This window comes from Zeus faber (genome assembly GCF_960531495.2).
Source record: "Zeus faber genome assembly, chromosome: 13".
Taxonomy (NCBI): domain Eukaryota; kingdom Metazoa; phylum Chordata; class Actinopteri; order Zeiformes; family Zeidae; genus Zeus; species Zeus faber.
Window position 1 is genome coordinate 3,792,281 of NC_137198.1, and position 15,718 is coordinate 3,807,998.

Below are 15,718 nucleotides of genomic sequence, written 5' to 3' on the forward strand. Positions count from 1 at the left end.
TATATGTAGTGTGTGTATGGTATGTGTGTAGTGTGCACAGTGTATATGTAGTGTGTGTATGGTATGTGTGTAGTGTGCACAGTGTGTGTGTAGTGTGTGTGTGTGTAGTGTGCACAGTGTGTGTGTAGTGTGTGTGTGTGTAGTGTGCATGACGTGTGTGTCGTGTGTGTAGTGTGCACAGTGTGTATGTAGTGTGTGTATGGTATGTGTGTAGTGTGCACAGTGTGTGTGTATGGTATGTGTGTAGTGTGTGCGGTGTGTGTGTGTGTGTGTGTGTGTGTGTGTGTGAATGGAATCAGTTGTTGTCGCTGAAGTCCTGGCAGATTCCGCGGACCAGGGGTTGGACCACGTCGCTCAGGCCGCTGAACTCCCGGCTGAAGAAGGTGTGTCGCTCCTTGGGCTCAGATGCCATTGCCCTCAGGTCGTCGAGCGGCGCCCAGGCCACGCCCACTGAGAAGATGCTGATGCCTGTTGATTGGCCAACAAGGAAAAGGGGCGTGGTGAGGACACATGACTTCTGACACATTTCTCTTCTACTTCACTGAAAGAAGATCAAACAGCGCTGGCCTCCCTCCCCGGCGGCCATTTTGGATCTGAGCTGCTTCTTCCCTATGGAGTCACACGACAGCGCCCCCACCTGGGGCGGAGTTCTGACCCTCAAACATTCTATTGGTCATTCATGAGATCACAAGCATGCCGTTATATCCATAGAACATAAGAACAACAATAACCATGTGAATGTTTAATAACAATCACACCTTGTCTGTGAGCGATGTGGGCGGGGCCTCGGACGTCATCGTACGATTGGCCGTCTGTCACCACGACCAGGAAGTTCCGCCCTGGACCCGCCCTCCTGCCAGGAAGCACAAACACATTTTAAAGTTGGAAGTTTTTTTGTTTGTTTGTTTTTTTCACCCTGTGTTTGTCAGCATGCTGGACATACAACACAGAGTATTTGTTCCACTGCATCTAGGACAGAGTTAGTCTGCAACAACATGTACATGGAAAAACAAACATAGAAACAAACAACAACATGTACATGAAAAACATAAACATAGAAACAAACAACAACATGTACATGAAAAACATAAACATAGAAACATTGAACGACAACATGTATCAACAAGACAGAGTTAATTAAGTCCAGGAAAACTGGAACAGCAATTGGTCACGTGGCCTCTTCCTGTCATAGTTATGGCTGTAAATGAGGGAGGAAGTTGTCATTTCTAACCACCAGAGGGAGCTCTAGTCCATCATAAGCTGATCAAGACAAACCCTCTGGAGTCTCCATCTTGTACGAGCCAGTCGGAGACATTCTGTGTTTCCGGTTCTACACTCCAAGGTGAGTTTTATCACGTTTAACTTGGAATGTTCCCAGTTTGTTGTTCTTTACAACATTCTGCTTCACGTTTGGAGTAAAGTAGAGCAGTTTCACAGTAGCTGCGGTGGAGTAAAGTACCTGGTCAGGTGCTGAGCAGCACAGCCGATTGAGTACTGTCAGAGTATTTTCAGAATAGAGTACTCTCTCTGAGTACCTGAACAGGTGCTGAGCAGCATAGCTGATAGCTTCCCCGGTGGCTGTTCCTCCGCTCATGTAGCTGATCCTGCGCAGGGCGTCGGCCACGCCCTCCTGGCTGGCGTGGTCCGCCATCCCGAACTCCAGACGCTGCTCGTACGTGAACTGCACGGCTCCTGCGATCAATCACACAATCGATCAGACGATTCATCAATCGATCAAAGCAAATTATACTTCATATGAATTTGTGTTAATATTGTGTATTTAAAAAGTGCTGAGGTAAAACAGTGCACTGTGACTCTAATCACTTTTTATTTGACAACTTTTTCTGTAATACAGTATATATTAAGATTATAATTCTGTCTTTGTACCGTTTAGACCTGCTGCGGCAACTGAAGGCTTTTCAATGTCTGATCTAATATGATCCGATCGAATCAATATAACATCAACTAGACTGATCCAATCGAATACGTACTAATCCAAACCAATACAACTCATCTAATCACAGTATTGATCGCGTGACTCTGACCGACTCGAGCTCCCAAATCGGACACGTCAAAGCTGTGGGCGACGCTCGACAGGAAGTCCAGAACCAGCCGGAAGTTCCCGTCCCCGACGCTGGAGGAGCCGTCGATCAGGAAGCCCAGGTTCACAGAGTTGTAGCAGGTCTTACCTTCAGAGAGACAGACAGGTTGGTACAATGTTATTGTACAGGATGAAACAGTAACACGTTGGTTTTCTGTAAATAAACCCCAGGGACCAGGTCAGATATAGTGATGATACATAATGAAATCATGTTATCATCAAATGATGAACAAAATAACAATAATGTCAAGATGAACTTCCATTAATAAAGACTAATAACATGTCTGTGTGTAACAGTAATAAAACATGACTGACTGGAATATGTTGATATATGAAATGTGTAATAATAATAAAGAGTATTAACATGTCGAGAGTTATATCATATTAATAATCATTAATAATAATAAATATACAGTAATATCATATGAATAATCAGTAAATGATGTGAATAATCAGTTAATGATAATAATAAGTCTTACTGCAGATCAGGGAGTCCAGCGAACACAGTCTGTGACTCAGAGCTTTGACGTGTTTGGTGGAACTGAACCAGGAAGGAATGTGATACGAGAAGAATCCATTATCCCTACACACAGCCTGGAGAGGGGGGTGGGAACCGTCAAACCCAGCAGCTGGAACCAGTGGAACTAGTGGAACCAGTGGAACTAGTGGAACCAGAACCAGTGGAACCAGAAGAACCAGAGGAACCACTGGAACCAGTAGAACTAATGGAACCAGTAGAACCAGTAGTACCAGAGGAACCAGAGGAACCAGAGGAACCAGTGTAACCACTGGATCAAGTGGAACCAGAAGAACCAGTAGAACCAGTAGAACTAGAGGAACCAGTGGAACAACTGGAACCACTGGATCCCATAGAACCAGAGAAACAAGTGGATCCAGTGGAACCAGTAGAACCAGTAGAACCAGTGGAACCAGTGGAACCAGTGGAACCAGTCGAACCAGAGGAACCAGAGGAACCAGTAGAACCAGTGGAACCAGTAGAACCAGAGGAACCAGAGAAACCAGAGGAACCACTGGAACCAGTAGAACTAATGGAACCAGTAGAACTAGTAGTACCAGAGGAACCAGAGGAACCAGAGGAACCAGTGTAACCACTGGATCAAGTGGAACCAGAAGAACCAGTAGAACCAGTAGAACTAGAGGAACCAGTGGACCAACTGGAACCACTGGATCCCATAGAACCAGAGAAACAAGTGGATCCAGTGGAACCAGTAGAACCAGTGGAACCAGTGGAACCAGTGGAACCAGAGGAACCAGAGGAACCAGAGGAACCAGTAGAACCAGTGGAACCAGTAGAACCAGAGGAACCAGAGAAACCAGGGGAACCAGTAGAACCAGAACCTTCTTGATGAAGTCCTTGTCGTTAACGTGGTGCAGCTCCTGGGCCGTTGCCTTGGCGACAGTCACCAGGAAGAGGTTGACGCCGTCGTCGCGTGCCCGGGTGGCAGCGGCCGCCAGCGAGTCGGACGGCCACCCGTCCACCAGAACCAGCAGAACCCGGGGGTGACCGCGCCGGGACCCCTGCTCCGGGAGGAACAGGGTCTCCACGGCGTGCACGATGGCCTGGCCTGGGGGCGGAGACACCACATGACCTGTCTGCCTGTCCGTCCATCTGTCTGTCTCTCTGTCCGTCTGTCCATCCGCTCTTCTCTGTCTCTCTTTGTCTGTCTCCCTGTCTCTGTCCGTCCTTCTGTCCGTCCGTCTCTGTCTGTCTGTCTGTCTGTCTCTCTGTCCGTCCGTCTCTGTCTGTCCGTCCATCTCTCTGTCTGTCTGTCTGTCTGTCTTTGTGGGACAAATTCACAAAGCAATTGCGAGGCTTTGGCGGCCGTTAAACCGGCGCAAATAACAGTAAACGTGTCAAATTCACAAAGCAGCGCAAACGGTGAAATGCACCGTTAACTGCACTGCCACGCAAACAGCCACTCGGTGCCGGTGCTATTTGCACATATTTAAATGAGGTATAATTCACACATCTGGTGCAAAATTGGTCCCTCTCTATGCAAATGAGCCTCATTGCAAATAGTGTCCAATTCACAAACACCGGGGCTAACAGCCACGCCCAGCTAGAGTGGAATCATTACAGCCACGCCCAGCTAGAGTGGAATTATTACAGCCACGCCCAGTTAGAGGGGAATCATAACAGCCACGCCCAGTTAAAGTGGCTTCATCACCGTCTGTAGAGACCCGGTGGGAGCTGCAGCGGTGCTGATCCTCCCCCTGAGTGATCACATCCCAACGTTAAACTCTACAGTTAAACGGTTTAAGTTGATCCGCTCTGCTGCGCCGCCAACAAGCAGACCTGTCAATATTGGGATGTGAAAATAATGGAAATGGTCCCGCGCCCCGGGGGGCGTTAGGCAGGGGGAGACCCCCAGCGGGATACGCCCGATTTTACAGATTTTTACGGATTTTTTCCGGATTTTACGACGCACAGGGAGACCCTCGACGGTTTCTCCCGACGGGTCTCCCCGTTACGTGTTCTGCATCTGATCGCAGAATCTCTGTTGCGTGTCACGTGTCACAGGGAGACCGGCGAGAAAGGAGGCGTCTCCCCGTGGCCTCCCTCCCTCCCTCTCACCCGTGTTGCTCCTCCCTCCTCGCTGTGGAAGCTGCTTGATGTGCTGCAGCAGCTCTTTAGGCTGAGTGATGTTGGACAAATACAACTCTGTGGTGGGAGAGTCACTGCACACACACGCACACGTACACGCACACACACACACACACACACAATACTCATAATCATAACAATAATACAAAGTGTTTATTATTGGGTGTGTGTGTCCCCTCCCTCACCCGGCCTGCACCACCCCCACGTGGGGGCCGCTCACTCCGACCTTCATCACAGAAACCAGCTTAGCGAGAAAGTTCTTCTGGAGGTTGAAACGCCGCTGACCCATGTTCTGAGAGCTGTCCATCACCACGGCAACGTCCACCTGACACTCTGCACACACACACACACACACACACACACAGGGACACACACACACACACACAGGGACACACACACACACACACACACACACACATATAAACACGTATACACGCACAAACACACACACACACACACACACACACACACACACGAGAAATGAAAAACATGAAATAATACAGTCCAGATTTTCAATGACAAACTTGGAATGAGAATATAATAAATATGCACACACAGACAGTCAGACAGACAGGCTGACAGACAGGCAGGCAGTCAGGCAGGCAGACAGACAGACGGACAGACAGACCTCTGTTCCCTGGTGTCGGTACTTTCTTCGGTGTTGGTTTCTTTGCTGTTTTTTTCACTAAACACAAAGGGTACATTTAAAAATACTCCAGGTACTATGATATGGTAATATGGTGGAATACTCCATCAGTACAGTACCAGTACAGTACAGTATCAGTATGGTATCAGTACAGTACCAGTACAATACCACTACAGTATCAGTACAGTTCCAGTACGGTATCTGTACCGTACCAGTACATTATTAGAACAGTACCAGTACGGTACCAGCATGGTACCAGTACAATACCACTATGGTGTCAATACAGTACCAGTATGGGTTCTGTACAGTACCAGTACGGTATTAGTACAGTACCAGTATGGTACCAGTACAGTATCAGTACAGTGTCAGTACTGTACTGGTACAGTATCAGTACAGTACCAGTATGGTATCAGTACAGTACCAGTAGGGTATTAGTACAGTATAAGTAAGGTACCAGTACCTTACCAGTACAATACAAATACAGTACCAGTACAGTATGAGTACAGTACCAGTATGGTACCAGTACAGTACCAGTATGGTATCAGCACGGTATCAGTATAGTATTAGTACAGTGTCAGTACAGGACCAGTACGGTATTAGTACAGTGTCAGTACAGTACCAGTACAGTACCAATACAGTAGTAGTACAGTGTAACACCCACCTGGCTGTGCAGCTGGCAGAGCTGTTGTACTGGGCAGACTGGACAGTTCCAGAGGAACAGGAACTGGTTCTGAAAACACACAGACACACACACACACACACACACACACTAATTAGTAATTATTGAACTGTAAAACTATCTGGAAAACCAACTTCTCCTTAATGCACGTGGTTGACGTCTTGTTTGAACTGTGATGTCATAAAGACGTCGTGTTTGAAGTTTCATCCAAATCCATCAACAAACGGAGCAGAAATGACTGAAAAACCGACCAGATTGGATGGATATCACAGACACGGGCCAATGCATTTCATGCAGTAATTGATGTCCGACCGTCTAAAAGTATCTGGAAGACATACAGTACTTCAGCAGAAGCTGTGAACCAGCGATGTAGTGTCGCGTGCTATGTTGTTGATCCGTTCGGGACGCCCCCTACGCTTCAACACGCACACGTGAACCGTGGTATTTGGGTATCGCCGTATTAGTTCACCGGACGTGCACAGTTAGTGCTGCTTCCTATTAAATCCACTGTTGCAGCTGCACTGACCACTCAGGTCGGGCGGGGTCCGTACGGAGCCGCGCTGCATTTCTCTATTTTGGTGAGAAGTCTATAACACAAGATAAAACCACGGAAAGTAATATTAGAATGAACGGAAAGTAATATTAGAATTATCCACTATCCTGGACACCTCCCCTACAAACAGATTCATTTATGCAAATTTTAACAACCACCAATGAACTTCAACCCCGTCTCCCCCCACATTCATACACACAGAGCGTTACACTACTTATTTATAACACACTACTATAAAAACCTGTTTTACGCCTTTGAACTTTTTACATTTTATTTAAACTCTTTCTTAAATATAAAGATCTCAAAGTCGTACCGTTATTGTGGCCCCAAAACCTGTGTGTGTGTGTGTGAGTGTGAGTGTGTGTAAGATTGTGTGTAAGAGTGTGAGTGTGAGTGTGAGTGTGTGAGAGTGTGTGTGTGTGTGTGTTTGTTTGTGCGTTTGTGTGTGTGTGTCTGAGTGTGAGAGTGTGTGCGTGTGGGTGTGAGACTGTGTGTATGAGTGTGAGTGTGAGTGTGTGAGAGTGTGTGTGTGTGTGTGTGTGTGTGTTTGTTTGTGTGTGTCTGAGTGTGAGAGTATGTGTGTGTGTGTGTGTGTGTATATGACTGTGTGTATGAGTGTGAGTGTGTGTGTGTGTGTGAGTTTGAGAGTGTGTGTGTGAGTGTCAGAGTGTGTGTGTGTGTGTGTGAGAGAGTGTGTGTGTTTAGTGTGTGTGTGTGTGTGTGTGAGAGTGTGTGTGTGTGAGTGTGAGAGAGTCTGTCTGTGTCTGTGTGTGTGTGTGTGTGTGTGTGTGTGTGAGGATGGGGATGGTAGCTCAGGAGGTAGAGCTGGTGGTCTAGTAATCTAAAGGTTGCTGGTTGGATCCCAGGCTCCTCCTGCTAGCATGCTGTAGTGTCCTTGAGCAAGACACTTAACCCCTAATTGCTCCTGATGGCTGCGTCCGTCGGTGTTTGAACAATTGTAAGTCGCTTTGGATAAAAGCGTCTGATCAATGAATAAATGTAAATGTAAATGTGAGTGTAAGAGTGTGTGTTTGTGTGTGTGAGAGAGAGTGTGAGTGTGTGTGTGCTCACGTACTGCTCAGGCTGAAGGAAGCCGTCCAGTGTGCCAGCGGCAGCGACTGGACGGCGTTGGAGGCGGAGCTTACGTAGCGTTGACGACCCTGGAGCCTGTGGAGCCGGACGGGACCCCCACCCTGACCCAGCACCCCCCTGGAGAGACGGACAGGAGGGGACGGGGGGGAGACTGACAGATTAACAGGCAGGCAGGAAGGCAGGCAGACAGGCAGACAGACAGACAGACAGGTGTGTACCTGTGTATAGCTGCTCCACAGACGCTGGACACTGAAGCGTAGATTCCCGTCCCGAACACCGACGCCCTCCACTGGCCGCAGCCTGCAGGACACAGCACCAGCAGGTTGTCCTCCTTCAGGTCCGCAGCGCGGGTGAGACAGCTGATTGGCTGAGGCACTGAGAGAAAGACAGCGTGGACCACACAGAGAGACAGACAGCATGGACCGGGCACTGAGAGATGGACAGAATGGACCAGGGACGTAGAGACAGAAAGAATGGACCACACTGAAAGACAGACAGCATGGACCAGGCACTGAGAGACGGACAGAATGGACCACACTGAGAGACAGACAGCCCGGACCAGGCACTGAGAGACAGACAGCTGGAGGGACTCTTCACCTTGATCAGGGCGTCACACTCTAGCCCTCCCTCTAGTGGTGGAAAGTCTCATGACAAACAGGTTTTGTGTTAAATCTCTGACAGAAAATTAATCTGTTTCATGAAAATGATGAAAATGTTTTCAAATGTAAAATCCGAGACAAGCACTGAGGTCAACGCAGAAACCTGCGCCAGGGTTTTAGGGTTTTAGAAGGAGTTTTGTGCACGATGAGATCAAATTTAAATACATTTTGAAATTAGTCTGTAACGTACACATAACAGTAAATCCTGTCTCATCAGATATGAACTATCATAAACGTATGAACTAAACATGTGGTTCGATGCCCGACGTCATGGTAACGCTGCAAGCATCGTTTTGTCATTTTTTGTTTGGTAATAACGTCTCTGTTTGAGCATAAAATCAGAAGAATTTTTATCACAAGGAAAAATCAAAAACTGACCTGTTGGATCCGAGCTGAATGCAGAACGTAACAGCAAGAAGAAACCTGGAGAGAGAGGGGGGGGCAGAGAAAGAGAGAGAGAGAGAGAAGGAGAGAGAGAGAGAGAGGAGAGACAGAGAAAGAGAGAGGGAGAGGGGAGATAGAGAGAGAGAGAGAGAGAGAGAGAGGGAGAGGGGGGGGGGGGAGAGAGGGAGATGGTGAACAGAGTAGAAACCAGTAAGACAGAAAAGAATCAACCACAGAAGTGACAGACAGACAGGCAGGCAGACAGACAGACAGACAGATAAGTAGAGGTGTGTGTGTGTCGTCTGCATAGCAGAGCAGCCAAAGCGACCATGATCTGCCACCAGGAGGCAGCAGCATGTACAGGGAGAAGGACGGGGGTCCCCAAATTGACCCCTGGGGGACTCCACAGGTAGGATACAGACAGACAGACTGACAGACAGACAGACAGACAGACAGACAGACCTGTTGTGACCAGGATGGATGGCAGCCCCATGGTTTTATCAGCACTTTAACCTACACTGTGGACACACACACTCTATTACAACATAATCAATAACCAATCATAATAAAACCAATAATTACTGCACACGAACCAATCTGTAACAAAGTAAACACCCCAAAAACCAGTACCACAGAGCTCCAACCTGTCTCTCTGTCTCTGTCTCTCTCTGTCTCTGTCTCTCTCTCTCTCTCTCTCTCTCTCTCTCCCTCTCCACCTGTCGTCCGGCGCGTTCCTTTCTTTTTAATCCTCTCTTCCAATCAGCTCGTCCGGATCTCCACAGTGAAAACAGATAAATTCCTCGGTGTTGGAATGCTGCAGCTCTAACGCAGCCTCGCTCGCCCACAGAGCGATCGAGAGACAGATGGCTCCTTAAATAATCTGAGCCCCCCACCCCCGGACCCCCAACCAAACCCCCGCCTCCATCACACACCCACACCTTCACACATGACATCACTGGAAATGGGAGGAGCTTCAACAAGATGTACTGTTAGATCAACCAGACCCGAGAGAGAGAGAAAGACAGAGAGACAGATGGAGAGAGAGAGAGACAGACAGACAGATGGAGAGAGAGAGACAGAGAGAGAGAGAGAGAGAGAGACAGAGAGACAGAGAGAGACAGAGAGAGACAGACAGACATGATGCTGACCTCTGGAACCAGGGGCTGATCACCCGATCTATAATCTATAAAAATGGGAATAAATTGGACCCTAACATTGACGGTGTGAGTCGGCAGCGGCGCCTAGAACAACATTCTGTCGTGTCCTGAATCCCAGGATGCTGGAAAAACATACTCAGTACACGTCACTCCGACTTTCCTCCAAATGACCGGACCTCCGATCATATTTACCGCTTTCACACTTTAATCGATAAACCAAAAAAAAAAGGAGGCCAAAAAAAGGGAGGGGCCTCCGTCTGTGCCACGCCTGCTCCGTGCAGATGACCTCATTCTCTTGTCCCCGACGTCAGCATGGCCCCACCGTCCCGGAGCCGTGCTGCAGCAACCGGGCCTTGGATGTGGATTTTGAATTACGACCTGAAAACAAAAAAAAAACAAAAACCCAGAAGTCTTGAAGACAAACAGAATTTGACTTTTGATTTAACATCGTAACTGAACACTCAAAGCAAGTTCCCTTGGTCTGACTTCAGGATGGAACGAGTGGACTGAAAGAAGAAGCACAAAGAAAAAAAAACGTTTGCACTAAAAACAAGATGATTCAACCTGAACGTGAATTAGAACCTGGACAAAAAGATTTAAAATGTTACTTGACTGATATCTCGACGTGGAAGGGAGGCGGGGGGGCCGCTCCGTGGCTCGTGAGACACACCAAATGGAGACCCTCCACACCCCATGGAGACCCCCCAGGCCGCATGTAGACCCTCCACGCCGCATGGAGACCCTCCACGCCACATGTAGACCCTCCAGGCCGCATGTAGACCCTCCACGCCACATGTAGACCCTCCAGGCCGCATGTAGACCCTCCAGGCCGCATGGAGACCCCCCAGGCTGCATGGAGACCCTCCAGGCCGCATGTAGACCCTCCACGCCACATGTAGACCCTCCAGGCCGCATGTAGACCCTCCAGGCCGCATGGAGACCCCCCAGGCTGCATGGAGACCCTCCACGCCGCATGGAGACCCCCCAGGCCGCATGGAGACCCTCCAGGCCGCATGGAGACCCTCCACGCCGCATGGAGACCCTCCACGCCGCATGGAGACCCTCCACGCTGTCATGCGCACGGACGTTTCCCCTTCCTGTTAAAACTACAAAAACAGAGAAATAACATTTGAGAACAGAATAAAAGTCATTATGAGTCAGTGGAGAAACGGACTGACTCGGTGTCGGACTCCTAACAGGAAGTATCAACTGAACGAGTATGTTCAGCGGCTCAGAGATGTGAAGCAGAGTGACCACGCCCAGAGAGGTGTGGTCACCGCTGGACGGCTGACTCCGCCCGAACTAGTTCTCTTCAAATGAAGTAAGTGAAGCCCAGAGGAGAGACTGAGCGTTCTCCTCTGGTTTGTATTGTTTTGTACTGTAGTATATTGTTTTGTACTGTATTGTTTTGTACTGTATTGTATTGTACTGTATTGTTTTGTACTGTAGTATATTGTTTTGTACTGTATTGTATTGTATTGTATTGTATTGTATTGTTTTGTATTGTATTGTAATGTATTGTATTGTACTGTATTGTATTGTTTTGCACTGTATGTATTGTACTGTACTGTATTGTATTGCACTGCATTGTTTTGTACTGTATTGTGTTATATTGTATTATATTGTACTGTATTGTATTGCAATGCATTGTTTTGTACTGTATTGTGTTGTATTGTATTATATTGTATTGTATTGTATTGTATTGTTTTGTACTGCACTGTCCTGTATTGTATTGTATTATTTTGTACTGTACTGTACTGTATTGTATTGTATTGTTTTGTGCTGTATTGTATTGTATTGTATTATTTTGTACTGTACTGTACTGTACTGTATTGTATTGTATTGTATTGTATTATTTTGTACTGTACTGTACTGTACTGTATTGTATTGTATTGTATTGTGATGTATTGTATTGTATATGTAACACCATGTATTTAATATGTCGATGTAATATGTTGCTCTGAGAGAGACGGACAGAGAGAGACAGAGCGAGAGAGACAGCGAGAGAGAGAGACAAAACCTTTAATTGCATCTTTTCAAAGGCTAGCTCCCCCACATGCATTCATAAAAGACAATGAAACATCCAAAACAACAAAGAAACAAAAGAGGTCAATTTAAAAAGCTGTACAAAGAAATAAAAAACAACAACAAAAGAAAACAACAAACACGTAAACATAGAGATGATTACAACTTCAAAACAAGGCCAAACAAAAGATTTCCCTCCACCACATAACAGATGACACTGGAGCAGCACCACTGTTGTGTTAACTCCACCAGGCTCCTGGAAAGTCCTGGTGTGTGGTTGTCCTCCGCCTCCAACCTGGCTCCCTGCATCAGAGGCTCCTCCCGTCACCAGCGCAGGGAGGATGCAGGTTCCAACCTTCTCCCTTTAAAAAGAGTTTTCAAAAGACTCAGATGAAAAGGAGGTGAAATGGATATTCTAAAGGACCGAAAATCTGTGAAGAGCAGATTAAAATCCAGCCCAAGTCCTCATATCCTTAAAACGATGCTTGTTAGCTGCCTTCGCACCACATCACTCGTGCCGGTGACGTAGCGCTGATCGGCCCCCGTCCTCCCTCCTCTCTGGGTAGCAAACAGGAGGCTCTGAGGCTCTTTGTCCCAAAACAAACGAAGCATCGGACCGAACGTTCCCGCCTGGACCTGCAGGCGGCTCCAGACAGGCAGGGCAGAGGCACCAGGCTGTTGATGAATGAAAACCTTCCTCGAGAAGACATCTTGGGTAGTATCCGCTTCCACTTGGCCAACCTCCCCTCCGCTTTTCCTGTCACTCCTTCCAAGTTTCTCTTCATTGTCCGTCGGTTTCCAAGATAAACTCCTAAATATTCAAAAGCGGTCTCGCTCCAGCCGAGACCTCCTGGTAGCCGAGGAAGTCCAGCGGGGCCGGCTCCCAGCAGCTAACGCATCGCTCTTCCCCCGATTACCCTTCGCAGAGGAAAAGGTTCCAAAAGCTTCTACTATTTTTACCAGTTTCACAACGTCCTCTTTTCTGTCTGTAAGGACGGTGACATCGTCAGCACAGGCCGGTGAAACACATTTCATGCTCAAATCTGGTAAAAGCAGATCTTCTAAAACATTTTGGATCTTTTGTAACATGGGTTCGATGGAGAGTGAATACAACATACCAGATAATAATCAACCCAGTGGGATCCCCCTGTGCACGTCAAAACGCCGACTCAGACCCCGCGGGTCTTCACGGCACTCTCAACACCCTGATACAAAACCTTGATCTTCGCGGTGAGACCTGGGCGGAGTCCAAACTTTTCCAAAGTTTTCCCACAAGTATTGATGCTCAACCCTCTCAAACACCTTTTGCTGGTCCGAGGAGACGACTCCGGCAGCGAAACCCAAGGAACTAGAGACGAAACCCAAATGTGAATAAGTGCGATATCATCGAGGATGGAGCTGGCAGGCACGTCTGGTCCTGATCAATGACCTCCGCCATGACCTTCCTCAGTCTGTTTTCCAGCACCTTGAACAGGAGCTTGTAGTCCGTGCAGAGCGGAGGTACCGGGCAACAGTTCTTCATGTCTTGGAGGTCGCCTTTTTTTTTTTTTGGAAAAAGGGTTAAAAGCGCCCTCCTGCAGCTCAACCATTTTATTTAAACTTTCATTGAAAACATTTAAAAGATCTTGGTTTTAGTTCCTCCCAAAACGTCTTGGAAAAAAAAAACTCTGCAGGAAGCCCGTCTATGCCTGGGGCAGAAGAGACAGAAGAGAGTGAGACAGGAGAAGAGCCGGGACTTCATGCTGTGTCGGTGTCGTCTCCATCGCCGAGTTCCAATTTGACCTTTGAGTACGAGCCTCTTTAACGCGAACACCTCCTGCTGTGTGGGAACACCTTCCTCTTTGCTGCTCATCTAGTTGTGACCGAAGCCACGATCGTCTCCGCGTTCCTCAAGATGCTCCAAGACCTTCATGTCCTTCTGGGTTTTTGTTTTCTGCAGGAACTGCCTCACCTTATCGACGCCGACGCGCCTCCTGTCTTCCGGTTGCAGGGACCTCGTCGCCGGGATCTGACTCTCGCTCTCAGCAGGTGCCTCCTCCGTCCTGGAGTCAGACTCCATCCTTATTTCCGTCTGTTTTCCTTTCGATCGTCCCGTCACCTTTTCCCGCCTCTGAGCCGTCGTTACTCTTGTTTTTCCTCTGTGGACGAGGTACGGTAAGCAGCGACTCCTCCTCCATCACCTCCGCCGTCCTCCATTTCTCCAATCCTTCCCACCCGCACCGCCTACCTCTCCACCAGCCTCTCCCTGAGCCATCTCAGCGCCTCCGTCGGCGGCTTCGTCCGAAAGCTGACAATGTCACGGCTTCCTTCTGTCCCGTTGCTTCTTCACCCGCTCCCTGCTCCTCCGTCCTGTTCTCCTGAACCACCTCCACCTGGGTGTGACCCCGGCCCCCCCCCTCCACCCGTCCCTGCTGGTGCTCCGCTCTTCTCCCCCGTCACAGAGGTGTTTCCTGGACAGGCTCTCACTAGGAGCCTCCTCATCACAGACAAAGCACCTTGTTGTCTCAGACGTTATGTCATCCACTCTTATTTTTAAACACGTTTAGATCCTCGTTTCGCTTGTTGATGATCATCTGCACCGTCTCCTGTGAGACACCACCTGTTTCAGCTCAGGTGCTTTGCATCCAGACCACATTTTTGTTCGCGGTGGAGACTATTTTTCCGTGTCTCGACGGTTCCCTGATCAGAATCTCGTCACTAATAAAAGGTTGAACGTTTCACCCTTCTCGCTACGGTTGAGAGAAGCCACATGGAAACGAACGCATCGTTCACTGTGACGCCCTGTTCCACCACCGTCTTCACCTCCTCCAACACCACCACCACCACCACCACCACCACAGGGTTCACCTTCTCTAAAGAGTCGAGAAAAATCACAACCGCACTATTCATCCTGGCTGCGGACCCTCACACACCACCACCCCCACACACACCACCACCACCACCACTCCCCCACACCACCACCACCACCACCACCGTGTTCACCTTCTCTAAAGAGAAATAACAACCGCACTATTCATCCTGGCTGCAGACAACGCTGCCAGGAGTGACGACCTGCACCACAGCCAGCGCTCCGTCCTCCACGGGACACGGGGAAGCAGCCGAGGTCTTAACGCACAACTTCTGTGTTAACCTGGTGAGGTCTGACATCGCTGCGGACCCACACCACCACCACTACCACCACCACCACCACCACCACCACCACCACAACCACCCGCTGTTATGTACACACCACAACTAGTAAAAAAAAAAACACCCGTCGCCAAAAATTTATTCATAATGCAGAGAAAGACAGAAAAGTAGAAAGAAACAAACACTCCCATCCACTCAGGGAGAGAGACAGGGAGAGAGACAGGGAGAGAGACAGGGAGAGAGACAGGTAATGACTTTGTGTATATTTTAAATCATTTCTCATATGAAACATAAAGTCAGACCAGTTCAGGAAGTTTGATCAGCGATCAGTTCGATTCCCATTGTGAAGCTCCAACACCAAGCTCCAGTTACTGATCCTTATATCGACTGCAAGCAAGGAGAGCGACCGCACCACCTGCAGCTACACCTGCAGGGGGAGTCCAACCTGAGGGTGGAGACCTCCTGGGATTAGGCCTTTCGCCCCATAACTGTGATTGATTGATCTCCATCACTGTGACACATGGCCGTGCTTCCTCTTCCCTAAAAAGTGACGTAGTTCAGCTTCAATAAAAGCTGATGAACAAACCACGGTATCCATAGCAAGTGTGATCACAGTGGAGTTGTTGGGTGGAGTGCGTGGTGACGCTGTTACCTGGACCAGGTTCTT

The 15,718-nt window shown here is 48.4% G+C and overlaps 1 protein-coding gene across 1 annotated transcript; it reads right to left on the minus strand.

Annotated features, from left to right (window-relative positions):
- Positions 1-295: 295 nt before the first annotated feature.
- coch (coagulation factor C homolog, cochlin (Limulus polyphemus)) lies at positions 296-13,444 on the minus strand (the record flags this gene model as incomplete). Its single annotated transcript, XM_080012696.1, has 14 exons — positions 296-468; positions 759-853; positions 1,536-1,692; positions 2,046-2,189; positions 2,581-2,695; positions 3,461-3,687; positions 4,698-4,801; positions 4,913-5,060; positions 6,035-6,103; positions 7,681-7,814; positions 7,916-8,072; positions 10,568-10,994; positions 12,218-12,284; positions 13,332-13,444. The coding sequence occupies 14 exons, from the start codon at positions 13,442-13,444 to the stop codon at positions 296-298; spliced, it is 2,130 nt and encodes a 709-aa protein (XP_079868822.1).
- Positions 13,445-15,718: the final 2,274 nt, after the last annotated feature.